Source organism: Arabidopsis thaliana, chromosome 2 (genome assembly GCF_000001735.4).
Source record: "Arabidopsis thaliana chromosome 2, partial sequence".
NCBI lineage: Eukaryota > Viridiplantae > Streptophyta > Magnoliopsida > Brassicales > Brassicaceae > Arabidopsis > Arabidopsis thaliana.
The window spans coordinates 12749656-12775920 of record NC_003071.7 but is presented as its reverse complement, the minus strand read 5'-3'; the positions used below and the strand labels follow the sequence as shown (position 1 = coordinate 12775920).

At 35.6% G+C, this 26265-nt stretch overlaps 8 protein-coding genes and 1 long non-coding RNA gene across 19 annotated transcripts; 5 read left to right on the top strand and 4 right to left on the bottom strand.

Annotated features, from left to right (window-relative positions):
* The first annotated feature begins 1146 nt into the window (after positions 1–1146).
* Positions 1147–1443, top strand: AT2G08355. Its single transcript, NR_140325.1, has one exon. It is a non-coding gene; the product is annotated as an other RNA (long non-coding RNA).
* A 3809-nt stretch (positions 1444–5252) lies between these two features.
* On the top strand, positions 5253–8311 carry CYP5 (cyclophilin 5). Of its 3 annotated transcripts, NM_001336236.1 has the most exons (8): positions 5312–5458; positions 5649–5718; positions 5859–5906; positions 6012–6035; positions 6258–6440; positions 6524–6965; positions 7308–7310; positions 7678–8311. In NM_001336236.1, exons 1-6 carry the CDS (start codon positions 5393–5395, stop codon positions 6736–6738), a joined length of 606 nt encoding a protein of 201 aa, NP_001318316.1. In that variant the 5' UTR covers positions 5312–5392; the 3' UTR covers positions 6739–6965; positions 7308–7310; positions 7678–8311. The 3 variants fall into 3 exon arrangements, with proteins under 3 accessions (NP_180557.1, NP_001318316.1, NP_001077978.1); NM_128550.4 differs by lacking the exons at positions 7308–7310; positions 7678–8311 and having other exon boundaries at positions 5253–5458; positions 6524–7069; NM_001084509.1 differs by lacking the exons at positions 7308–7310; positions 7678–8311 and having other exon boundaries at positions 5342–5458; positions 6554–6888.
* On the bottom strand, positions 7484–8336 carry ELF4-L1 (ELF4-like 1). The gene has a single exon (NM_128549.3). The coding sequence runs from the start codon at positions 8129–8131 to the stop codon at positions 7754–7756; it is 378 nt and encodes a 125-aa protein (NP_180556.1). The 5' UTR covers positions 8132–8336; the 3' UTR covers positions 7484–7753.
* A 790-nt stretch (positions 8337–9126) lies between these two features.
* ABCG31 (pleiotropic drug resistance 3) lies at positions 9127–15948 on the bottom strand. Its single transcript, NM_128548.4, has 20 exons — positions 15433–15948; positions 15203–15323; positions 15033–15121; positions 14867–14951; positions 14573–14735; positions 14400–14476; positions 14176–14320; positions 13786–14087; positions 13428–13709; positions 12792–13108; positions 12540–12700; positions 12343–12446; positions 12097–12253; positions 11844–12007; positions 11426–11758; positions 11057–11347; positions 10865–10948; positions 10633–10766; positions 9906–10560; positions 9127–9732 (listed from the first exon to the last, which is right to left on the bottom strand). Exons 1-20 carry the CDS (start codon positions 15780–15782, stop codon positions 9466–9468), a joined length of 4281 nt encoding a protein of 1426 aa, NP_180555.2. The 5' UTR covers positions 15783–15948; the 3' UTR covers positions 9127–9465.
* Positions 15949–17362: 1414 nt separating this feature from the next.
* On the top strand, positions 17363–19595 carry AT2G29930 (F-box/RNI-like superfamily protein). 3 transcript variants are annotated; one of them, NM_201833.1, is made up of 4 exons: positions 17363–17588; positions 18049–18736; positions 18850–18990; positions 19129–19565. In NM_201833.1, the coding sequence occupies exons 2-4, from the start codon at positions 18194–18196 to the stop codon at positions 19462–19464; spliced, it is 1020 nt and encodes a 339-aa protein (NP_973562.1). In that variant the 5' UTR covers positions 17363–17588; positions 18049–18193; the 3' UTR covers positions 19465–19565. The 3 variants fall into 3 exon arrangements, with proteins under 3 accessions (NP_973562.1, NP_973563.1, NP_180554.2); NM_201834.1 differs by having other exon boundaries at positions 17810–18736; NM_128547.3 differs by having other exon boundaries at positions 17363–18736; positions 19129–19595.
* Positions 19596–20489: 894 nt separating this feature from the next.
* Positions 20490–20915, top strand: AT2G29925 (uncharacterized protein). The gene is made up of 2 exons (NM_001336235.1): positions 20490–20713; positions 20837–20915. Exons 1-2 carry the CDS (start codon positions 20684–20686, stop codon positions 20879–20881), a joined length of 75 nt encoding a protein of 24 aa, NP_001324797.1. The 5' UTR covers positions 20490–20683; the 3' UTR covers positions 20882–20915.
* AT2G29920 (uncharacterized protein) lies at positions 20537–21497 on the bottom strand (the record flags this gene model as incomplete). Its single annotated transcript, NM_001336234.1, has 4 exons — positions 21400–21497; positions 21229–21320; positions 21038–21127; positions 20537–20872 (listed from the first exon to the last, which is right to left on the bottom strand). Exons 1-4 carry the CDS (start codon positions 21425–21427, stop codon positions 20537–20539), a joined length of 546 nt encoding a protein of 181 aa, NP_001318315.1. The 5' UTR covers positions 21428–21497.
* A 1182-nt stretch (positions 21498–22679) lies between these two features.
* On the top strand, positions 22680–24774 carry AT2G29910 (F-box/RNI-like superfamily protein). Of its 7 annotated transcripts, none has more exons than NM_128545.6 (4): positions 22680–22947; positions 23082–24026; positions 24113–24252; positions 24342–24774. In NM_128545.6, the coding sequence occupies exons 2-3, from the start codon at positions 23091–23093 to the stop codon at positions 24233–24235; spliced, it is 1059 nt and encodes a 352-aa protein (NP_180552.2). In that variant the 5' UTR covers positions 22680–22947; positions 23082–23090; the 3' UTR covers positions 24236–24252; positions 24342–24774. The 7 variants fall into 7 exon arrangements, with proteins under 7 accessions (NP_180552.2, NP_001323834.1, NP_850138.1 ...); NM_001336232.1 differs by having other exon boundaries at positions 22747–22864; NM_001336233.1 differs by having other exon boundaries at positions 22804–22864.
* On the bottom strand, positions 24775–26178 carry PS2 (Presenilin-2). Its single transcript, NM_128544.4, has one exon. It carries the CDS (start codon positions 26082–26084, stop codon positions 24891–24893), a length of 1194 nt encoding a protein of 397 aa, NP_180551.1. The 5' UTR covers positions 26085–26178; the 3' UTR covers positions 24775–24890.
* Between the last annotated feature and the right edge of the window lie 87 nt (positions 26179–26265).

Sequence of the window (26265 nt, the reverse complement as noted above, 5' to 3'; positions counted from 1 at the left end):
AGTGAGTATCTATGCCAAATCTTCTTCTTTCCGTTTTTTCCAACTTGTATTCGTATTGTGAACATTAACTAACTATATTCCAAAAGGTAATAGTTCGATTCAGACCAAGTAATTCATTTTAATTGTGTTGAGCTTTTGTTAGTTTTGTTCAACCAACTTCTGTTAGCTTTATTCCTATATTGATTGTTGGAAAAAAAAATATTAAGAATTTTACTGTAATTTGATAAATAAACCAAAATTTGTTTCACGGTACCAAACAAACAGATTAATTATCCAAGTTTGAAAACATTGGCGACATAATAAACTAGAATGATGATTACTTCTTTTAGTATATTACGAAGAAATCTTGGATAAGAGATGATCTATAAGAGGAAATGTCAAAGACTTTGTTCGTATATTAACAATATGATATGAATATTTTGGAACATAAACAATGAATCTTTTTCTAAATCACATATATAGCTAGAAGTCTATTTCGATGTGTTTAGTTCTTTTATAGATGGTTAAATGTTGGACATTATAAATTGAAGATTTATCACAAGACGCTGAGAATGGAGATGAATCAGTGTAACAATCATCTAGAAGGTCATTCAACGAAATATAAAACTAAGATACACTATGTTACAAAAGAAAAATATATATTGGCCATTGCACTGTATTAAGCCAATAAAGATGCATAGTGCTAGAATTCACAACAAGTTAACTAGTAAAAGATGCATAGTTTCTAAACAGAATCAGTTCAGAGAGATAATCTGTGTACTTACGGGTTTTAAAATGTCGGATATCTATTTACATATGGCTATGTTAAGAGTTTAAAAGCTATACAAAGATTGTAATCGAGTGTTTTGGAAAAAAATTAAACACAATGATGATGATAGAAATATTTTTGTTCAGAAAAAGTTAAAATGAATTGATTTGCATACTGACTGATACTTTACAAATAGATTTTTTTTTTGTGAAAATTCAATTATTTAAATTTTGAGACGTATAACTTGAAGATAATAGAAATGATTAACAACAAGTCAACTTAATTATAACTAAGCATATATTCAGTGGTAGACAGTGATATAATTTTACTTTTAAGAGATTAGATGGATGTGATATGGTAAAGAATAAAAGCATGAGTAAGTGATTAGGCCCCAACTCCTTTATAAATTCCACCACCACCATTTATATGCTTTTTTGTTTTTGGTGTCATTGTCATTCAAAAAGTCTTTCATTAATAATCATGAAGAAGAAAAAAAAAAACTTCCTTTTTTGTTTTACTTTTATCTTCCACATTTTATATTCTCCGCCACAAAGGTCTCCTTTTGTATTTCCCCTTTAGGAAAAGGAAATTTACTCAATGACCAATCATTATTACCATAAAATAGTTTTATTATTTTCAGGCCAATTAAAGACAAACAAACATTGATCATTGGACTACCGGCTGCTTTTCAATTTAATTATATTTTTGGTTTCAGCTAATTTATAAATTAGTAAATTTTGATTCAAATATTAATTTGATCGCTTGTATGATTTAAATTTAATTCGATTGGTAATTCAAAATCATAATAGTTTTTTTGTACAAAATAGGATACCTCTTACTAGACTTGCAGGGGTTGCTTGGGTGTTGAGGAATGACAGAGGCAATGTCTTGATGCACAGTAGAAGAGCCTTCTCCAATATTTCCTCCTTTTTGGAGGCTCAATTTCTAAGCATTGTTTGGGCTGTTGAGAGTATGGTTAGTCATCATGTGAATAGGGTGGTTTTTGGTGTGGAAGCTGCGGTGCTTGTTGGGGTGTTAAACAGGCCGCAAGCTTGGCCTTCTTTTAGGTTTCAGTCTTCGGAGATCTTGTTAGCTTTAAATGGCATTGCAGTTTGGAAAGTGGTGCTTGAATCGGTGTCTTCGAATAGAGGTGCTAATCTCATTGCCCAAAGTGTTACTAAGGAGTGTAGGCTTCAATCGTACGTGGCCGTAAGTTTTCCTGCTTGGCTTCTTGGTGTCTTTAGGGATGAGAGAGTTCTAACCTCTGTGGACTGAAGTCTTTTTGCTTTTAGGCTCCTTGCTTTTTGGGAGGCTTATTCTTTTGTTGCCCTGTTAATTTTTGGATTCTCAGGGTTGACCTTTTAGTGGGTGTTTCTTGTGCCCCTTGATCTCATTTTTTGGTCTGACTTTCTGCAAGTCAGTTGTAATTGTGCTAATATCTAATATAACAAGTAATCTACCTTTGCGACAAAAAAAAGGATACCTCTTACTATTGCAGTAAGAGGATACTAATTATCAAATTCATTAGAATCATACTCTCAACAAATCCAAACTGTCACATAAATAAAATAGTATTCATCAGTTCAAAAACAAAGTTTAGTATTCATTATAATTCTGTTTTTAACAATGAAATATCAATATATAATAGTCTCAACATCGCACACTGTACGTGAAAATAGCTTCTCATCTATATCATGTCTTATTGTGAGAGTGTAGTAGGTATGGTATAATGACTATGCTTGGAAAAACTAAGAACGGTATGACCGCAATAAATGATCATTCATTGATACTTTTAGTACAACACAATAAATAATCCTTTTTTGTATCATCTTGAAATAATATAGTATATGCCAAATTTATTGTTTAAAAGTGTAGTTCTTAGGATTAAGACATGCAATCTAAAATTAGTTGGTACTAATAATCGTTGATAATCACTACTTGGTTTTAATTTGAGAATGCATGTTGTTGACATATAAATGTGTAGTTGAGAATACATGCTTCTGGTTAAAAAGGCATTAGACCTTTTGGTTTGGGAGAACCTACAAAGGGTATATATAGTTAATCCGGAAAGAAGAGATCAGAAATATTTTCAAGTTTTCAACAGTCACGTTTCGACATAAATTTTGGTCAAGAACATTGACAAAGATTTTGTGTACTGGTGTAACTTTTCATCCACACAGACTACTTTTCTATATTATTTTAGGCATTTTCTGACTTGAACGTCGAAAAGTTTTCGAAAAAACACAAGTTACAACAATGTTACGACAGTTTAGATTGATAACTTAAGGAATGTGAGCTAGGTGTACGATCATCTATAGCAATAAGCAAAAGTGAGAGATTTCTTTAACAAAAAAAAAGTGAGAGATTTTCGACATTGGACATGTGATTGCGAATAGAATTAAGACACGAAGATTTTTTCTTTTGCCAACAGACATGTGGATCAAAGATGAGACGTAGCATAGAGGATTGCTACTTGATCGATGGAAGAGAAATGTGTATTCAGACTCAAACTCTCGACACCACAGATGACTCGACAAGACAGCAGTAGTCGAATCTAATTTAAAAGGTATTCGATTTGACCCTTACTTTTCTCTATTATTCTTTTCTTGAAGGCATCTTATTTTCGTTTCAGTCAATCCTTTATATACTTTTCCACCATCCACTGATTAATAAAAAGAAAGTAGAATCTATTAGTTTCATCTCTTTGGATACGCAAATGTGCTAGAATCTATTAACGAGCACTATAATTCATAATTTATCTAGCCAGTTATTTTGAAACTCTTAAGATATTTTGGTTCATTATGGTTTAATCTTGTTTAAACCGATTAAAACCGATTACCATGCAATATTATAACGATCAGTTGTATGTAAAACTCAACCCGATTACTGTAAATTCAAAATAAATGACATGATTTTATGTGTTTACATAATTATGAATATATTTAACGTTTGAGCCATTCATATTGCATGATGTTAATCTATTGCAATTTATGCAGAATTCATCTCAAAATATTAAGTTTATAGCTTCAAACTAGTAGAGATATTTTCTATGGTGAATTTGTGACTGCATATATCCTTCTGAGGTTAACATATCATGTGAATGTTGAACTTACAAGAAAAGACACAAAATGTGAAAACTAGTTGTCTTTATAAGGATTGCAAACCCTTTGTGTCAATTGTCAAAAGATAACGCAGATGTTTTATCTTTCTAAAAGTAGCCTGTTTTATATTGAAATCTAATGACTTTTTTTAATGAATACTTGAGTGTGAAGGCTCCAGCGATTACGGATGAAAAGTGAATGTTTCAAAAGTATGTGGATCAACATGTAATTATGTTAGAATTTTGTATATATATATTCCAAGAACATATTGTCCTGACATGCGTCAAGTACTTAGTGATTTAGAATTAATATGGAAAATAAAATGACGCAACGATGATTATGTTTAGTAGAGACTAGAGAGAGGTGGAACTTTTGGGTGATGTCGTTGTCGTCTTCGTGACACCACCACGACAATGTTTGTGGTAACTGGTCAATTATGGTGACCTACTTTTTTGTATGTTTTTCCTAACGAGTCAAAACCCGATATTAACACATTCCTCTAAAAACAACTGATATTATTAAGCTTTCGGCTTTGATTAGAAGCATATTTAGAAATGGTTTTCGACGTGAATATCCTTATCGTTTATTTATCATACCGATGGATAAAACGAATAGTTGCATGAAACACTTGGTCTAAATAAACATACGGTTATAGTTTTAACAAAGTGGTTGTAAAGACAAATGGTTTACAACAACACTTGGCTTTTACAACAAATGGTTTACAAAAACAAATGGTTTACAACAAATGGTCATTGGTCTAGTAGTTTTGTATTTTCATTTGAGAAGAATTGTCGCTGGAGACTAGTGATCAACTCCTCTCAAACACAAAATTATCAAAATCATTCCATTTAGTCAGTCGAAATGGTATCACGATCCATTAGAAAATTCAGTTAGTTAGATATTCGACTCAGTTATAAAAAATCCAGTAAAAACGGCTTACATACTTGTTATAAAAAAACCCCTCTTTTTTTTGGAGAAATATAGAAAATATTTTAAATTTTCAAATGAGTGAAAATATTTTAATCTTTGAAATTAGCAGTATTTTTTGCTACTAATGCATACTGATATGTATGGAATATTAAACACAGCTAGGAAAAAAGTGAATGAACCTATGTTGAAAACATTTACCTCTGAGCTATAATGGTCAGTAAGAAATTAAGAGTTATTCTCTCACGGATTCACAGTACACCCATTATAACAAAAGACTAGTCTTCTCTGACCTTCTTTTGTTGCCACAAGAAAAAAAAAGGTTTCGTCAAAAAATTTCAATTTCATGATGATGAAATTGAGGAATTACCTGAATAAATTGTATAAAGAAAGCATTATGATTTTGATATTTTCTCACCATAAAACCAATACTGTAAAAATGATACAAGTTGTTCTGGATAAAAGGGTCCACATTAAATTTAAAAAGCCCACTAAGAAGTCCAATAACAACTCCAGCGTATGTTAGCATTGGATCGTCAAACATAAACATTTCCTTTCTTCAACTACTACTCTGTTTTCACTTTTCGATTTGAGAAAAAAAAAAACGATCACGAAGATGGCGAAAGCAAGCTTTATTCTACTCGGAACTCTCTTCCTCTTCGGAGCCATAGCTTCAATTCAGGTAACTTCATTCATATCCTCTCGAATCTATATCTGTTCAAATGTTTCGTTACCACAAACGATACATTAGATCTACATCAACATTCTAATGGAAGTCACCAGATTGCTTAAGCTTCTAGTGTTATACTTCAGGAATTAAGAACTATGTGACTATTATGAGAGAGTTCAAATCTCTGTTTGTTAAAATTCAGGCAAAAGAAGATCTCAAGGAGGTTACTCACAAGGTTTACTTCGATGTAGAGATCGACGGCAAATCCGCTGGTATGATTCGATGATTTTAGTCAAAATGTTTGTTCATTAAGCTTACAGATTTGTTAAAATGGATTGTTGCTCAGATACAGCTGATGATTCTTGGTTTGTTTTGATGTTTGATTGATTCTCTGGTTATGATTATGTCGCAGGTCGCGTTGTTATAGGACTATTTGGCAAGGCAGTTCCTAAAACTGCAGGTACAATTATATGGTTTTTGAAGTTTTTGATCATGGTTCTGGACTATTTTAGTGTGTGCTTTATATCTAAGAGAGTAATTCGTGAGTGTGTTTGCTTCTTTGCAGAAAACTTCAGAGCTTTGTGCACAGGTAATCTACTAACTATATTCTTATAGTTTCACTATATAAACTTTACATTATGCACAATCTCGAAACAATATTACAAGCCGGACAATGAGAGTGCTAGTATTTGTTTTCATTAACATTTGTTTCGAGATCTAATGAAATTATTACGGAGTTATAATGGAGATAAGATGCATTTTATTTAATCTTTTCGGAACCGGTTTGTGTTACAATGTTTAAATTTGGCAGGGGAGAAAGGTGTAGGGAAGAGTGGGAAACCTCTACACTACAAGGGAAGCAAGTTCCATCGAATCATTCCCAGCTTTATGATCCAGGGAGGTGACTTCACGCATGGGAACGGTATGGGTGGAGAATCAATCTATGGTCAGAAGTTTGCTGATGAGAACTTCAAGCTGAAGCACACTGGACCAGGTTGGTGATCATTATTTTCCTTGAAGCAAAGTTTTGGCAAGTATTTAGAAATGTCTGATGGTTGACAATGTGATTGGATACAGGTGTACTTTCAATGGCGAACTCGGGAGAAGACACAAATGGTTCGCAGTTTTTTATCACAACGGTGACAACAAGCTGGTTAGATGGAAGGCATGTGGTGTTTGGGAAAGTGGTGCAAGGAATGGATGTAGTTTATAAGATTGAAGCTGAGGGCAAACAAAGCGGAACTCCTAAGAGCAAAGTCGTAATTGCAGACAGTGGAGAACTTCCTCTCTAAGAATAGCATTTTAAAGTTACTCTTACGAGTTAGTTGTAATCTAAACACGTCCCAAATGCTACAAGAACAGAATGGTGTCACTGGACTCTGAAATTTCGTTTTCTTGCGTAACAGACTTTTCCATGAAAATAGTACTCGGCCTTTCCTGTTTTTAGATACGCCATGGAAACTCTATGGAGTAGCTGCTGTATCAGCACGAATATCTTCATCCCATGCTGCTTTGCTCTGTAGATGAAGAAGCTAATCTAATTACTAGTAAAACGGAAAACCAGTAAATTGCAGCAAGCACGTCTTGGTCATGGTGACACGAAATCTCTGTGGTAATATAGAAGATAATCTAATTACTAGTAAAACGGAAAACCAGTAAATTGGCCAAAAATATCAAATAGAACCAGTGAAAACCAGTGAAAACCAGTGATAACATATGCTTCCATCTTCTCTAGAAATTTAGGAATTTGACTGAAACTGCAATTGGCTTGTAGCCCAAGTTAATTTTCAATGAATTCCTTCACCATGCCATGGAACATTGTTTTGATGTATCTATCACGTAACCTTTGCGGTCAAAGCAGTAGGTTTCACGGCATCCGGTGATCGGTGGAAGCATTATAGGGTTCATGACATCCGGTACTGGCCTAACAACGCCTTGTGCCCATGGAGACCTATTGCAGTAAACTATTTATGATGTGTGAGGAACCTAGTGGGGCTCATCTAAGACTCTTACCCACTCATTGCTCATTATGATGGAATGGATCATCAATTCATCATGATCTATATTCAATACTTAGCTATAGAACTGACCAGAGCCATCTAAAAGCTATTTCAATCCATAAAAGCTTTTAGAAAATGTAGTATCAAAAAAATCATGAAACTAGTGAATGAGATCATGCAGAATCAAAACAAAAACAGAGGAGCTGAATACAGAAGCATAAAATACCTTAGAGAACACGTAATAGACTAGTGCAAATATCCTAATCCTTGTAATCATATACAAACTCCATGACACTCCTAATCGCGCTTAAGAACCGGTGGTGGTAGTTGTGGTGTCGCCGTCCTTGGTCGTCCTCCGCCGCTGATCGAATTTTTTGGCGAAATTGAGAGATAAATCAGAGTAAATCTCCATAACTTGAGAGATATTACCGTTGATTTCGTTGATCAAGCCAACGTTTCTAGAGACGTTATCTGGGATTCGAGACATGTGGTTTTCGTTGACGCGTTGAATCAAATCACGATTCTGATCAAGATAAAGCTGTGCACGTTTGAATCCATTACTCAACGTATCCCACACCTCCACGTCTTCCACCGCTGCCGAAGCCGCAACATCTTCGCCGTCGTTTTCGTTCATCTCCGGAGATCGGTTGTTTCCGACGAGCGATCGATTTCTCGATGCTTCCATTATTTTACAAATACATCAAAATTATTCATTCATTGTTGACGACGCGATTGGAATTGTTTGTTTCTAAAGATATCTTTGGGAGGAAGAGAGATGAATTGGGGTGACACGTGGAAGAAACCGACCCGGAAAGCGGTTGGTCGGGTCAAGAAGATGACGGTGACGGGGTTGCGTGATGGACCAATGGGTGTTGAAAGAAGACGTCGTTGGAAGGTTATTTAGAAATTATTACATTATTTTTATTTTATATGAGAAATTAGTCTTTATGAAACAAAGATTACGAACAAAAATCTAACAATATCAAACGACAGCAATTGAACTATAACCCTAAAGAGAGCAAAACAAAATCAATATTCAGTGTACAAAACTATAAACATTAAAATTATTGATGGATTTGCTACTAACTCAACCGCAACTGTTATACCAATGCATATCTCAAAGTATCAAGTTCTACGAGCTCGAGTCTCATCACTTCTTCCACAAATTCTTAACAAAACAAGAAAATATATCTTTAGTGAAACTTATACATATCGAAACCAAATGAGGTCAAACTTATATTTATTTTTTTTGGGCAACAAAAAAAAAAGAAAAAGAAAATAAAAAAATAAGTTTGACCTCATTTGGTTTCGATATGTATAAGTTTCATTAAAGATATATTTTCTTGGTTTGCTCTCTTGAGGTCAAACTTATTCATACTGACCTTTTTCTGTTCTTTTCTGATCTCTTTAGGAAGACGAAGCCTAGCCGAAAACTAAAATGAAAATGCATAAGTGAAACAAGAAAAAGTGTTTCCATGGAGTGTGTGTGTGTGAAGAGATCTTCGATGGGTCTCTCTTTATATATATTCAAGGAACAAAATGGGTTAGTTGAAGAAAGATTTTAGGTAACATTTTATTTTTTACTTATCAGAGAGTTTTTTTCTCTCATTTGATTTGCGTGAATCGGTGTTAGGTCGTCGTTTAGGAGAGTGTGTTCACTTTGGTACATCCACAAAAACTGTTCCAAAATACACAACCAATTAAACCACAAAACATTATTTTATTTTACATGAGAAATTAATCTTTATGAAAGAAAGGTTACGAACAAAAAACCCCAACAATATCGAACGACAGCAATTGATCTATAAACCCTAAACACGGAAAAAACAGAATCAACCACACATCCAGTGTACAAAACTATAAAACCCTAATTAGAGCAAAACAGAATCTTATATTTTAGGTTTGTTTTTTTCGTCAATGTCCACAAAAACTAACTTTAAAAAGAATCATAACTACTCTTAAAACGGAACACCAGTGAAAAAGGCCAAAAATATCAAAGTTAGTCCCACAGGACTTTTTTTATCTTCTCTGGAAGTTGAGGTATTTGACTGAAAGTGCAAATGCTGAGAAGAAGAGAGCACAAAAACCGACAAGAACAGCAGCAGATACACCAATCATGTTTGGCTTGTAGCCGAAGTAATATTCAATAAACTCCTTCACCGTGCCATGAAACAATGGCTCGTTGATCATGCTTTCCACGTCACCAAGCTGCGAAAGGATTACTCCTTGTAGTGTCCACGCCACTGGACATATGTAATAGAACCATATCCACCACACTGGAATCAACTGAATTACCAAAACAAACACAAAGGGTTAAAGATTATAAGGGTTCAAAATGTGGTAAGGCTGATTAGTCAAGAATCAAATTTAGTAACAATAATCCATCAATACTTAGTTCTCGATTGTTCGAATGCATAACTATATTAGCTACCTCTCATAGAGTGATATTAAATACTTACAGGCTTTTGGACGAGGAAACCGGATAGGAGATTCCAGAGAGAGTAAAACGCAGAGGAGATCACAGCGGCTAAATGCTGATTCGGGGTGAGACCAACCGCCATCATGCCATAGAAGGTGAAGTAGGTGAATGTGAGGAACATGAACACCAAATACAGTACAAACTTACTGAACGTTCTTTCAAAGCCAATGGTGAAGTATGTGATGACACCGTAGAGAATGGTTTGGGTCAGAATGTAAGGTATCTCCACAAGACCCTGAGCTGCTGCATATGGAATTGGAGCATACATACCAGCGGCTTTCTCTCTGTAGAAAACTGTTCTTTCGATTGAAACGATTGGTTGTACTGATGAAGCGTTACTAACTCCAAGAAACAGACAAGCCGAGTAGAGAGCTCCCATTACGGTGATCAAATCCTGTGAGGAAGTCCTCTTGGAACCAATGTCCCAGAAAACTGTTCCCAGTATAAACGCAGCGATCGTTGTGAAGACTAATCTCACGAGATTGTATTCTGGACTTCTCCAGTAGACAAGGTTCTGTTTCCAGAGACAGAGTAGAAATTGAGATAGTTGGTTTTGTGAGTATCTTGATGTAAAGCTTATTGGTTCTGAGCCTTCTGGTGGAACACTGAGTTGCTTGATGTTTGCCTCTACTTCTCTGTTTAAAATACACAGTATATGGTTTGATTTATGTTTTTGAAAATGTAGCTTTAAGGATTGTGATAGTTACCTAAACTGGTCAGATTTCTTGTATAAATCTGCAAACTCCATGTTATATTTCTCTTCCAAAGCAGGTGTAGTTACTTCAAGCATCCAAGTTGCTGGATTGTAACCACTTGAGATTGGAGGTACTCCGTTAATCCCCTGTAGAGGGTTTAGGGTTTGTCATATTTAACGTGGTGCACAAGTATGTAAGTGCGAAGATCAAAACAGAATAGGAAAAGGCAGGGACAAGTAAGTACCTGAAAGTAATCTACCAGAACCTGCGAGTGTGTACCCAATTTCCCACCATATATAACCTGTCCTCCTCGTTTCATTAGAAGCAGCTGTATTTTTAAGGTTAAGCAAAAAAAAAAAGGTACAGACGTTATTAAGATCATCGACTGATAACAATTCATAACTATTCTTGTAATCCAAGCAAAATTAGGTCAAACCTCGTCAAAGGCCTCAAAAATGTCAATGCTAGGTTGATGAATGGTGCAAACCACTGTTCTTCCAGTATCAACAGTGTTTCTAACAGTTCTCATCACAATTGCTGCTGCTCTTGCATCAAGTCCAGATGTTGGTTCATCCATGAAAATAATTGATGGATTTGCTACTAACTCAACCGCAATTGTTAGACGTTTCCTCTGCTCAGTAGAAAGACCCGTGGTACCAGGTAAACCTACTAAAGCATATCTCAGAGTGTCAAGCTCTACAAGTCTCATGACTTGTTCCACAAATTCCTAACAAAACAAGAAAATATATGTTAGTGAAACAATCCATATTCGGAACCAAATGAGGTAAAACTCATTCATACTGACCTTTTTCTGTTCTTTGGTGATCTCCTTAGGAAGACGAAGGCTAGCCGAAAACCATAAGGACTCTTCAACTGTGACTTGAGGAGAGTGTATATCGTTCTGCTCAACATATCCAGAGATCCTAGCAAACGTTTGTTGTTCTTTTGGGTGACCAGAGATTCTAATATCTCCCTCGGTATATCCACCTGTCTTTCGACCCGCAAGAACATCCATCAACGTAGTTTTTCCCGCACCGCTTGATCCAACTAAAGCTGTAAGAACTCCAGGTGAGAACACTCCACTCACGTTTGATAACAGTTGTAGTCTTGTCTCTGGTACACCTTGAGAACGCATTTCCTGAGATTTCCCGAACAAACAAACTTTAATGCAACCATAGATAAAGGCTGATACTACCAAAGCAAAACAGAGAAGTGAAATTAACCTTTGGCATGTCAACATAATAGTTGACATTGTGGAAAGTCATTGTTAATGGTTTGAATGGAAGGATCATTCCCTTTTTCTCACTTATTACTTGATTTGCATCTGCTACTAAAGCAGTTTCTTCATTGGGATCGTCTAAAACAACTGCTCGAGCTTTTCTTAGAGCTGCAAGAGAAAAAACAAAAGAGCTAAGCTTCACAATATTATACTACAGATATCTAGACGAAAGAACCATTAGCAATAGAGACTCTCACGGTTAAGATAAGCCAAGGCGAGAGTTACTACGTTATTGAATAGAATTGCATAACCAATGAGAACCGCGATTCCAATCCAATACCAATAGTCATTCGTTGGAAAGCTACGTAGCTTTAGAAGGTTGAGTCCAATTGTAGTATCAGATATAGCTGATGGCTGCATGATGTTTAAAAGTATATAGTTAAGCATTGCATGCATATTCTAACAAAGTAATATTAACTCAACAAAAAGATTAATGAACACACCGTCATCCACCGTGTGGCTGTGAATTCATTGACCGCAATGGCACGTTGTCCATAGGATAACGGCGACACCCAAAAACCCCAAACCCACCAAGGTTTAATATCAGCTGTAAGAAATGATAAGGTTTTATTTTAGCAACACTAACCAACAAATAAATTTCTTTTATACAAGAAATAGTGAAGTAGTAGTAATAACTAACCTTTTGGAATAACGAATCCACCAAGCAAGAACACTATTAAGATTGCTGCAGATCCGAATGTATTGGCAATGACCATGTCCCTTGCTAGAGAAGCCATCATACGAAATAAACCGAGAGCCATTTGATGCACCGAGAAGAGAAGTAACATGTATCGGAAAAATCTAGGAGAACAAAAAGAGATTTATTGTAAGACTACAAAACTAAAAATCAACAAGAAGTTTAGAAATAATAATATCAAGATAAATAACCAACCTGCCTGCTGAGGGAGCAAGTCCCACAGTGAAGTATACTACACCACTCCAGACAACAGCTTCAAGGACAGAGTAAGGCACACGCAAGAGCCAGCTGGCAATAGACCATGACCAAGCAGGATGAAAGGAGTTATCCCTTTGCTTGTAAAAAACCGGGAGACGCGATATCATGAGAGGTAGTTCAGAGAAACCGTTGAACATCATGTGGACTAGCCCGAAGAAAAGGCAAGATAGATACTCATTGCCAAATTGTTCGCTTGTTGGGTGTAATCTAGTTTTCAAGAACACTGTCGCTGTGACAAGTCCCACAAATCCAACCTTTATGGAACACAAAATGTTTTAGATCAGAATCTTAGAATTTTATCTAAGGACATTTGAATAATATCTACGTCAAGATGTCACTATAGTGATGCAAATTGTATCACATAATGGTGCATATATATAAGAATAAGACTAATTTTAGAAAAGCAGAATTGAAGCAAGCGCAAATGAAGACCTAGGCTTATGGTATAGACAAAATTTATTGGTTACTTGATTCAAAAGCCACACAAAACCAATGTCATGGAAACAAACCTAAGTGTCAATACTCTAGATGATGCCAAATTTACAAATGCAGCAAAAAGATGTAGATATTTACCTGGCATGTCCTAAAAGTGTAAAGAAATTTGTGCCGTTTGATCAATAATAATTCTCGTACAAAGCAAACTTTAAGGTTTTCCCATCCTGAAATGGCAAATTTTGTTCTGCATAAAGCTGAAGGATCCGCAGATTTCTTGTCAAATGGTGCAGCCAGCTTGGAATCCGCAGCATGCCCGTATTTCGAGTTACGGAATGCAGCCGCTATGTCTGAGACAGGAATGAACTGATATGGCTTCGAAGGATCTGCCCAGTATTGAGCTTGATCCTTTTTAGAGGTCACCTGCATACCAACATTATAATAGATTGAGTTTGAGTATACTAAAACTCAAATTAAAGAACAGAGTTTAGATATATACCTCTTGGAGAAAATCTGCCACACCTTTACGCGGTGGGAGACGGAATCCTAGAGACTCAAAAAAGGCTATCACATCTTCTCGAGGACCTTGATATACCATGTAACCTTCTGATAGAAGAATTAAGTCATCAAACAAGTCAAATGTTTCTGGTGCAGGCTGAAGAAGTGCCATAAGAACAGTTGCATCCATTAGATGAACGAAGTTTCTGATACATTTGACAATCTGGAAAGTTGTTGAACTATCAAGACCAGTAGATATTTCATCCATAAACAACGTTTTTCTTGGCCCAACAGTCATTTCTCCTGCATTGTGTCAAATTTATCAATTAGCAAAACAGAGCTGGTGTATAATTCTAAGTGAGATAGATAAGTAAACAGAGTGAGAAAAGACCTGTTGTAACTCTTTTCCTTTGACCTCCTGAAACACCTCTCATCATATCATTACCAACCATTGTATCAGAACATACATCAAGACCAAGTACTTTAAGCACATAATCTGTCGAAACACTATGCTTTTCGCCTTTGACAGAAGCAGCCTAATAACAGAGAGCATGTGTCAAAACTTTGTTGTGTGATCAAGAAACATGAGAGATTATTGAGCTATATGATACTAACCTTCATAAACGCATCAATCTCAGAAGAAGGACGTATACCCCTCTCTTTCTCTAATCGGGTTAGATCTTTCATGTAACCTACAATTACACAACATCAAAACAGAAAATATTTGAGAATCTATGACTTGATGAAGAAGTTTACATAGTGAGTAGTAACATCAAATAAGAAAAAACCTGCAAATCCTTCGCTTGCGCCTTGACATCTCGCAGCGAAATCAAGAGTTTCACGAACAGTGAGTTCAGCAATGTGATTATCTGTTTGACTTATATATGCTGAAGTTCTTTTAACATGAAACTTGTTAAGATTCTCTCCATTATAGGTAATGTTACCCGTTTTCTGTCATAGATGCAAAAAACAAAAAGGACACATGCATGTGAGTACGTGACTTTTAAAACGAAATGAGATAACAAACATAAGTTACATGTGATATAGATGAACATAGTTAATAACTTCACGGATCAACTAACCTTTAAACTCTTATCAAGCTTCCCTGCAAGAGCAAGAAGCAACGTCGATTTTCCGGAACCCGGTGGTCCTAACAACAAAGTCATCCTTCAAAAGTAGCAAAAAACATTAGTACTTGTGATCATACATATGACATAGCGATAATCTAAAAACAGTCTTTTAATTCACCTTCCTGGTTTGATAATCCCACTAATATCTTTCAAAATATTAAGCTTGTGTTTCCTAGGCTTGATTATCCTCAAGCTGCTTAAGCAACGCTGCAACAAACAGAGATTAGATACAATCATCAAAAAAAGATTGTGTTAGAATACTCACAAGATAAAACAAAGAAGACAAACCTCAAAGAAATCACGAGAGACATTAACCAAAGTAGGCAAAGCTCTTGTACCAGCTTGAACATCAGCTTCAATATTCAAATTCTCGAACCGCACTTCGATTTTCGGAACCTCCATACCAACTCTACGAACAAAATTTGTATCAAATTCAAACGAGCCATATATATATATATAAAATTTACTTTTTCTCCCTAAAATTAGAAACAGAGAGAATTCGAAGAGTCGTAACAAACCGATCAAGACGTTCTTTAATAGCAGAGAGAAGCTTGAAATTATCTTGATCACTAGTAGCAAGAGCTTGACGAACCAACATCTCACGATCCGCACGATCCAATTTCTTCACATCAATCGTTTGAACCACGTTTCCATCAGCGTAACCAGAAGTCTGCGTTTGCGTTTGCGACCGACGCAGAATCGCATTATGAGTCCCTTGTCTCTGCGACGGTAATCTTCCGATCGCCGCCCACCGTAGATCTTCCTCATCTTGCTCCACTGTCTCGGCGTTAGACGGCCGCGCGAACGATTCTCTTCCTGTTTCTACATCGAATTCGAAATACTCACTCCCATTCGAAGCCGCCGCCATTGTTTAACCACGACGAGAAGATCGAAATCGAAATCGAGAATTTTCAGATTTGAGATTTGTTCTTATCTCTCCGATTTTGAGTTTTTTTTTCCTCTGCTCCGAAAAATCAGAGAAGGGGAATTTTATTTTTTGGGCTCTCTGTTAGACTGATTCAGTTTAGGTGTCTACGCTGCATATAAAAGCGTGCATATATCCCGGGCATATTTGAAGGTAATGTAAATGACTATATTACCCCTGATTTTTTTGCTACTGAAAGGACTATAGTATCCTTATTGTTTTGTGTTATGGTTTTGGTGAGTGAGGGTATAAAAGGAGTTTGAGTTTGAGTTCGTTTTGTCCTGTTCTTACTCTAAGTTTGTTTTCTTCTAGAAGGTTTTTTTTTTTACCTTGAAAGATAATTTGGTAGTAATTTTACTATTTTTAATCGAATTTGTATTTGAATTCTGGTGATAATAAGATACTTATTTAAGTAGTTGATGATTTTTATTTAATGCAGTCAACTTAAATATTTTTTTTTCTATTTAGTGTTTTGATATTACTTTAGGACAAATAAGGGAAAGAAGAAAAACAAAGCTTGTGGAGTGTTTTTGGGAAATTGATACCAAATTGATACTCAAAAAAGATTTAACGAAATGTTGAACTTGAAATTACTTGAGGACAAAGGTGAAAGAAAAAACAGCAAAGCTTCTAAAGAGATTTAACAAATGTGTTGTTCATATTCCACTAGTGCGTTTTATTACTGTTAAAATTTAATTTGTAAACCAATAAAAAAAAAAACGAAAAGGAACTTGACTATAAAACGGTGATGGCTTGTAGAACTGGAAAAATCTTCTGGAAGCAAATGTTTCTGTGACCTGTAATTTCCAAAGATAGGATTGTTTTAGTGTCTAGAAATAGTATTCGTGTTGGGCTGTATTATTCGCATTTTTCCGATGAAGGTATAAATAGGTAGATTACGTGGTTTGTTTTTCTTGTTAAAATTTGGGAAAATTATTATTGCATGTTGTTTGGTATGGTTTGTGTGAATTAGTTTATTTTTCATGATTTTTCCATTAGTAGATGTCCATTGCCTTTATATAACCATACCAATTACTTTTATAATTGCTATCCAACTCATATTATAGATAGACACGAAATTGTTATTTCTTTTTTTTTTTAGTCGAGATAGACACGAAATTGAAGAGGTTTACATTCATTCGTACGTAATCGTAACATTATCGTTTACTGATAAATTCGGCAATATTTTCTGGAATAATCTCGTTAAAATATATTGTCTTAAAATATAATATAAAAACTTCACGCTTTGATGTAATAAATTCTATATCGCTTGAAGTTATCCTAACAACGTGAATGTACAAACACTTATTCGAATTAGTACTTTTTTTTTTTTGGTTTGTTCATTGTAGTTTCATAGTTTAATTTCTAGTTTAGCAAAAGTGGATCTTGGTGGGCTTGTAATATCTTTGGTCTCATGCTTTTTATATTAAAAACCCATTATCAAAAAACAATAGTTTTATAGAAAAATTAATCAAGACTCTATATTAAGCTTAGCATTTAGCAAAACCCCAAGCTGCAGTTGAGGACAATGATGGATATTCGACGGAAACAGTTGGCCGTAGAAAATCGACGAGAGATTTGGATCCTTTTTAGGGTTTTGCCGTGTAAAAAAAGGAAACTGTCAACTTATAAATAGCTGCGTTCTCGCTCTTCCACTCTCTCAAATTCCTTGCTCATCAAGCTTCTTCTTCGATTCTCCTGTCAGACTCGTCGTGCTTGCGGATTCCTCCTTTGGTTTCCTTTCCGATCGTAAGTTTACTTCTACTACATGTCTACATCTTTATCTTCGACCACAATCTACATCGTCTTGAACTTGAAGTAATCTTGCATGTCCTAGGCTCCTAGCTTTAGAGGATTTTTCTTTGATGTTTTCGTTCAATTCTGTTGATTTCACTGTCTAGGTTTCTCCTTTTGATTTAAACTATCTGAACTTGTAACCCTAACCCTAGATCGGATTTTGTTGTTGATAGATTCTTTATAATCCTAACCTATATATGTCTACCAAAAGAGTAGATATGGGTTCTAGAGATTATATTAGCAGTCTACCAGATGAGATTCTTGGCAAAATCTTATCATTGTTTTGCACAAATCGTGCTGCTTGCACATCAGTTCTGTCCAAAAGGTGGAGGAATCTGCTCGAGCTTGTAGACAACCTTGATTTGAATGACGCATATGGTAATCATCAATACTTCTGTGATTTTGTGGACAGAACACTTGCTCTCTTAAGCAATTCTACCACCGTCAAGAGATTCTCCCTAAATTGTGCATTTCACAATGACGCTTCTCGGGTGAACAGTTGGATACGCACTGTCTTCGATCGCGGCTTCTTGGATCTTCACTTGGAGACCGCACATATGCATCGTATAGACACTGAGTTCTTCACGAGCAATACACTTCTTGAGCTCACAATATGCGGTGGGTTTTATGCTGAGGGTCGTCTTCCTCCTGGGAGAGTGTTTTTTCCAGCGCTTAAATCACTCTCTCTAGTTTCAGTGGAGTTTACAGATACTTTGATGTATCAGAATTTCATCTCTGGCTGCCCTGTGCTTGAGGAATTATTCCTACATTATGATAATGAGACACAATGCCCGGCTTGGAAAGGGCTCGTATCGAGTCCTTCCATCAAACGGCTGAACATCTATGACAATCCTTCCGAGTTACGTTATGAGGCTTACAAATGTTGCTTTCAGATACCCAGCCTTGTGTACCTTGACTATTCTAGTTATGTGGCGAAACAGTATGCGGTTGATCTGGTTTCCCTTGAAGAAGCTAGACTCAATATCCGATATCCGGAGAGACTTGTAGATCAGAATGAGGATATTTTTGGTGATGTTACGGATTTGCTTAAAGGGATAAGCAATGTTAAAACCCTTCATTTATCTTCTGATTCTCTTGAGGTCAGTTTTGCTACCTATTCTTCTTCTATGATTGTTTCAATTTGAAGTGTATGCTAGCTAGCAAGGTCTCATTTTGTATTATATGTCTGTTTTGGTTATGACTACAAATCCAGGTGTTTCACTTGTGCTGTGATACAATGCCGGTGTTTCATAACCTCCTTACTTTATCTTTTGAGAGTGACGAAGAAATAGGCTGGCAAGTGGTGCCACTTCTCCTCAACAAATCTCCAAACCTAGAAACTTTAGTCATCAAGGTATCATCAATTTCGTTCGATCAACACCACACAATTCGCTTTTCCTAGATTACTATTGTAAATGAATTTGCTTGTGCCGTACGTATTATCTTCTTTGCCTAGCTTTAATGTTTTTAATTGAATTCCTTTTGCTTTCAGAGTCTTGTGCACCAAGTAACAGATATGTGCGGGAACGCCTGCGCTTGCATCTCTAAGAGGAGGAAGAAAAAGAAGAAGACGACGGAGGATGACGAATGTTGTTTATCTACATGTCAAGTCAAAGTGCTAAATATTTCAGGGTATCGAGGTACTTGTAAAGAGCTGAAACAAATGAGGCATTTCTTGGAGAATTTGAAATGTCTTGAAACTGTCAATGTGGGTGTTGATGTGAAGCGCAGAGAATATAAGAATGGTAATAACAAGTACCAGAGGATCACCAATGCTGTTATGGAGCTTCCTAGATTTTCATCAAACTGTCAGATCCAATTCTTCTGATTTCTCATTTGAAAACTGAATCATTAACATGCCAAAACTAAATCTTTTAGAAGATAAACTTTTTTTCTCTACGAAGGTAATCAATATTTTGCTATTTATTTAGGGAAAGCATAAAGAGAAAGTGGTCACTAATGAGAATTCTCATCTAGTGATCAACTCTTTGTGTTATTTTTTTTGCTTATTAAAGTCTTTGTTATTATGAGAATAAGGAGAAAGTTGTCCTCCTAGTTTGAAGAGCACTGCCATTTTAATTGCTGTTTCCTTCTTCTTTGTTGTCTATATAAACTAGTAAAGGCAAATGAACAAAGGCAGAGAGAATTTTGTCATAAAACAGTTTGTTTTTGTTCATTTTAAGCTTAATCTCCTCTTTACGCTCCATTTGATAGAGTTCCCACTTCATTTATATAATTAATTAGATCTGTATTGCTGTTGCTGAAACATATGTTGTTCAGTTTTGTCTTTTCTACTGAATTAAACAGCAAGTTCTTAATTACTTAAGATACAAAACCTAAAAGTCAGATTATTGTGGTTGAAGCTATGAACCAAATTCTACGCAAAGTACTCAAATAAAGAGAAGTAAGAGAAAAACAACTTTCAAACCTGATTTCATTGGTGGAAGATTAATGCATAAATGAGAGAGCCAAAATGGACTTCAGATAGATTTTCTAAACAAAATTAACTTATTTTCTTAAGCTAAATGGTTAAGCTCTCTCTCTAACAAACACTTTCAATTAAATATTGACGTTCTAATTTTTCAAATTGTATATTTGAAATAAAAAATATTACTTTCGTTGTAATTTAAAAGTTTTAGAAACCACAACATTAAAATTTCATATGATAATATTTAATAACTATCATCAAACATATAATTTTTTTTACCAAAATATAAAAAATGATGTAAATGAAAAAGTGATACATTAGTACTTTTACATTACTAAAAATAAAAATAATTATATAGTAGTACTTTTGCATTATAGATTATTTTTAATAATTTCAACTAAACTAAAAATAAAAATAAAAGAACATTTCTGTTAAAAAAAGATAAAAAAAAGTTATATAATAATACTTTGCATTAAAAATTTATTACCAAAAAGATCACCAAGCACAGCAGATCAAGGTCAAACTCAGAATCTGGAAGCAGCAGCTCAAAGTCATAACTTTGGTGAAGTGGCAGCAGTTCAAAGTCAAACTCAGAATCCGGGAGCAGCAGTTCAAGGTCATGATCTTGGTGAAGTGGCAGCAGCTCAAGGTCAAAATCAGAATCCGTGAGCAGCAGTTCAAGATCATGATCTTGGTGAAGTAGCAGCAGCTCAAGGTCAAGATCAGAATCTGTGAGCAGCAGTTCAAGATCATGATCTTGGTGAAGTAGCAGGAGCTCAAAGTCAAGATCAGAATCTGGGTCCGAGTGCTGCAGTAATAACATTAGAGTCTTACCGTACTATAGATAAATAGTATCAAGATTCGAGAAACAATGAAATAAGATAAATTTCTATTTGATAAATTATATTGTTATGCACAAATAATGGAAATTGCCCAATTTATATGTGGATGATATATAAAAAATATTACTCACAACACAAAAGGTGCAAACCATGTACGATTTTAGACATATATCTGCATCACTTGTTGTCCGAAGATAATCAAGTTGTTGCCATGTGATTTCCTACACAACAAATCAGACATAAGAGTCTCATCATACATACGTAGATAAGATAACACCAAGAAGGTTCATTTTTTTGACATAAAAGTTATATCATCTCTCACCCCGGTAACTATATAAAGTCCTATTTGCTGGTTTAATTTTCTCACAAGAAGAAACCAATGGAAGGAACTGTTATCACAGACGATGTAATGGCCTGGGAAAAAGAAACAGGATTAAGTCGTTGCTTCAAAAACAGAGAATTTGTAGATAATTACTGTGTTGTTGATTCGCACTTTTGTTTTTGTTTTTTGGCTTTGCCATAACAGGAGCAATGAAGACTGCAAGGTCTCCTTTCTATAGAGAAAAGTATGGTTCAAAGTCTGTAGAGAAGAATCAACTGGGACAAAATCTTATCACAGACTATAGGACTGGTGTTTAGTGCCTTATCACAGACTATGTGACTGGTGTTTGGTGGTGAATATTATAGCGATTGTCTAGTGGCAAATATTATAGCGTATTTTTAGTGGCAAATATTATAGCTTCTTTTCTAGGGTGTTTAGATAAGCTACATTACATGTTGTGAGCTGAAACTTGTAGTGTGATTCTTTTTGCTGCTTCCATTGCTAATTTTGTACATATTTTGGTTTGAGTGGCTCACTTCACTCTACATGCCAATTTTATAAGAGGCTTCGTTTAGGTATAATACAGTTTGGTTGGTTATAGCATGAATGATAACATGTTATGCTCAACCGGCGACCAAATTATCTTGCTTCTTTTTAACCCTCGTTGATTACACATTATCAACATTTCGGCCATTATAACAATAGACCGAAATGACCTGGTAGCCATTCTCGCTTGGCCCACTAATTTTTGCCTAGAACAAAAGATTGAGCACTAAAAGATTTAGGAAATTGATCAAAGTAAAAAAAAAAGTGAAAAACAAAAAGAAGTTGCATCACATTCTCAAAATCTTTTGGAAATAGATTTTGGATTTTGTTTAAAAATTTGTAAAAGCCATCAAAAACTGAGTTTTCTATTTTTTTAGGATCCTTGATTGGCCTTGAATGTTTTACTAGTTTTTGTTTTTAAAAAACTCATTTTTTACTCATTCAAGATTTTGGAAAAGTTGGTTCTAGTTTTGGGAAGATTTTAACAATCTTCATTGACAATCTAAATTCCATTTTATTTGACTTTTCACTTTTCCTAAACAAAATTCTTAACTTGACAATTGTATATTTTTTATTTCTTTATTTTGTAAAATCCAATAACTAAAAACTATAGGTTTTAGAAGAGTTTTTGGTTTTTGTTTTTTCAAAAACTATTAATATGTCGAACCAGTCAAGTTTATAAAATTTGGTGTCCCTAAAATTTAGGAAAATACGTTTGCATTATTTAAAATTCAAAATTTGACCTTATTTATATTATTTTTTCTCAAAAATCAAAATCTAAAATCGAAAAACTAGAAACCAATTCCAAAGACTGACTTACAAAACAGCATCCACCCATTCATGGAAAAGAACCCACCACCACAACTATTAAATTGGAAAAGGAAAAAAATATATTAAAATGGTTTTTTTGGAAAATCAAAAACTATAAACCATGTTAGAATCCAGGGATTATCGATTGTTGAGAAAAACAAAAAAAGGTGACATCGCTATCTTATTATTATATATAAGAGAGGAAAAAAAAAAAAAAATGGAGTTCTCGTTGTCCGACTCTCTCTCTCTTGAGAAATCCATTGTCGTCGTCACCCAAAAAGTAAGCTGTTTCTTTGATCTTCCTGTTCACCCAAAAGCAAGCTTCTTCTTTCACATCCCTTCTTTTGCGTTTCGTTTCCAGTCGTAAGTTAACGTTTAATTTTCTTATTAAAATCTCAAATCATCACCAATTTGATCAATTAGATCTGTTGATTTTACCTGTCTGAACTTAATTTGGGTTCTAATAATCGATTTTTTTTTTGATTCTCCTTGTATAGGTTCTATATATGGGTTCCAGAGATTTAATTAGCAGTCTGCCAGATGAAATTCTTGGCAAAGTCCTGTCTTTGCTTCCGACAAAACGTGCTGCTTCCACAGCTGTTCTGTCTAAAAGGTGGAACAATCTGCCTGCTCTTGTAGACAAGCTTGATATCAATGACGCAATTGGTGGTCCTGGAGGCTTCCCTGAATTCATAGATAAAACACTTGCCCTCTTAACAAATTCTACCACCATTAAGAGAACCTCTCTGAATAATGAATTTCAGTATGGCGAGTCTCAAGTGAACACTTGGATTCGCAGTTTCCTCGAGCGCGGCTGCTTGCAACTTTACTTGAACGCTCAAAGTTTGTATACTATAGACACTGAGTTCTTCACGAGCAACACACTTGTTGAGCTCACTATAACCGGTGGGTTTTCTCCTGATGGTCTTCTTCCTCCTGGTGGCGTGTTTTTCCCAAAGCTTAAAACACTCTCTCTCGTTCTAATGACGTTTGTAGATTCTGATATGTATGAACTTTTCATCTCTGGCTGCCCTTTGCTTGAGGAATTCTTACTACGTAATGATGAAATTGAAATTCCCCCGGTTTGGAATGCGCTAGTTTCGAGTCCTTCCATCAAACGACTAACCATCGTTCACCATTTTCCCAATTACCGTGAGGCACACGATGGTTGTTGGTTCCGGACACCAAATCTCGTGTACCTTGACTATTCTAGCTATGTCCCGGATTGGTATGAGGTTGATTTAGGTTCCCTTGTAGAAGCTAGACTCGATCTTCGATCATGGGAGCGCCTTAGAGATGAGAAGGCTGGTGGTTATGGTGACTGTGATAGTGTTTATGATGATGAGGAATATCCAGATGATCCTATTTTGGGTGATGTTACCAATCTGGTTACAGGACTAAGCAACATTAAAACCCTTCACTTGTCTCCTGATTCTCTCGAGGTTAGTTTCCCCTACTTGTTATTGTTTCAATTTGAAGTGCATTCTAGCTTGCAAAGTCTTCTTATTGTGTGATATTTAAAATCCAGGTGTTCTACTTTTGTTGTAAATCAATGCCGGTGTTTCACAACCTCCTTACTTTATCTTTTGAGAGTGCCAAAAAAGAGGCTGGCCAGTGTTGCCACTTCTCATCAATAAGTCTCCTAACCTAGAGACTTTAGTCATCAAGGTATATCATTATTCTCGTCCGATCAACACAGTTCTATTTCTTTCCTAGGCTATCTATTATTGTACATCAATATTCCTTTTTGGTATCAGGGTCTTGTGCACCAAGTTACACGTAGATGCGGGGACGCCTGCCCTTGTATACCTAAGAGGATGAAGAAGAAGAAGAAGGAATTGGGAATATGCTGTTTATCGACTTGTCAAGTGAAGGTGCTACATATTTCAGGGTATCAAGGTACATGTAGAGAGCTGAAACAGATGAGGCATTTCTTGGGAAATTTGAAATGTCTTGAAACTGTCAATGTTGGTGTTGAAATGAATCACCGAGAAGACAACGATGTTGACAACAAATACCTCAGAATCACTGATGCTCTTATGAAGCTTCCCAGAGTTTCATCAAACTGTAGAATCCATTTCTTCTGATTTATCTTCTCCTCATCTATTTACTTGTTAGACTTTGTTTATTTACGTGATGCAAAACATGTGTATCAAATTCTAATTTTAATTTATAAAAAAACTTGATTTGAACTCAAAGTCTAGGACGAGCACACTATACAAATGATACATCAATCAAACCAACAAAATTGTTTTGACGAAACAAATGAAACTGTACTCAAAACCACCCTTTCACATTCCATACAGTTAGAACATCACAAGGTTAGAAGAACATTGCACAACGAAAACTTCAAGCAACAACCGCGCCAAAAAGTAAAACACAACACCTAACATGATCGATACAGGAAGAGCTGGTAAAGCCTTCTGATACACAGACAATAGCATCAATGTGATCCCTAAACCAGCTATGATCGCCAAGTAACAAGCGTAAACCGTCATCAGATCATACATTGCAGCTCTTCCAACCAAAACACTATAGAAGATGAAATCCCCAAGCCCTAACTTGATAGCACCTGATGATCCCAACCCAATTCCTTCAAGAAAAGTCTCTGAATTCTCAGCTTGCTCAGGTCTTCTATCAATCAACGGCACAGATATCTCTGCTCTTTCACTTGAACCAACATGTTCTTCTTCTACTTCTGCTGATTCAACCACCCTTACTTCATTTCGATTAGCGTTGTTCTGGCTAGATCTTTGTTCTCTCCAAACTCTTCTCTGAACCGAACGGGAATCATTTCGGATCACAGGCCGTGCTTCGTAAACCAAAGCCGGGATGTCTTCGTCTCTAGATATAGCCATTTCAACAAGAAGACGTAATGGACCAACAGGTAAAAGAACAGCAGCAATGTCATAAAGTGCCAAAGCTACGAGAAGAACCCAAGTAGTCCATTCAGGTAACAACGTGAAGAAGTAAGCAACTAAAACACCAATCCAAACCAAGTAACCTTGAGTGATCAAAATCGAAAACTTCGACATGAACACAGCGAAAACACCAACGACGGAGAAATTGAAGAGAAGTATCAAAAACGTGATAGAATCAATCGGGAATCTAAATCGATCTATCAATAAAACTAAGATTTCTCCACCTAAGTTCCCTAAAACGATAAAAGCTGAGAAACCCATGTAGAATTTCAAGAATTTAACACATCGGAGATAAAAGAGAAGGACGAGAACAAATGTTGCAACAGTGATTGCAGCGACGAAGACGACAGAATTCAAAAGGGCACCTACGAATTTGTCCCATGAGGAATCTGAATCGCTCTCAGAGTAAGCTGCGGTGGCTATAGAGGAGAAAGAAGCGGAGGAAGAAGAAGGGTCGGAGTTTAGGATACAGACCAGAAGAACAACGGTGAACATACAAATCGAGACAGGTGTGAGGATTGCGATGAGTTCTTCACCTAATGAATCCAAAATGCTTCTGGGTCTTTGATTTCGATCCATTGGGTACTCAAAGATTTCAGCTTTGGCAAGTCAAATTGACAAATTCGATGAAGATGATGAAGGATCAGAAGAAGCTAAAGGTCGTACCTTTTTCAGATTTCTTTTATTAAGAACTGAATTTTGTGAGTTTTATTCAAGTCATTCCCCAAATACGACGTCGTTTGGTTGCAGTATGAAACTA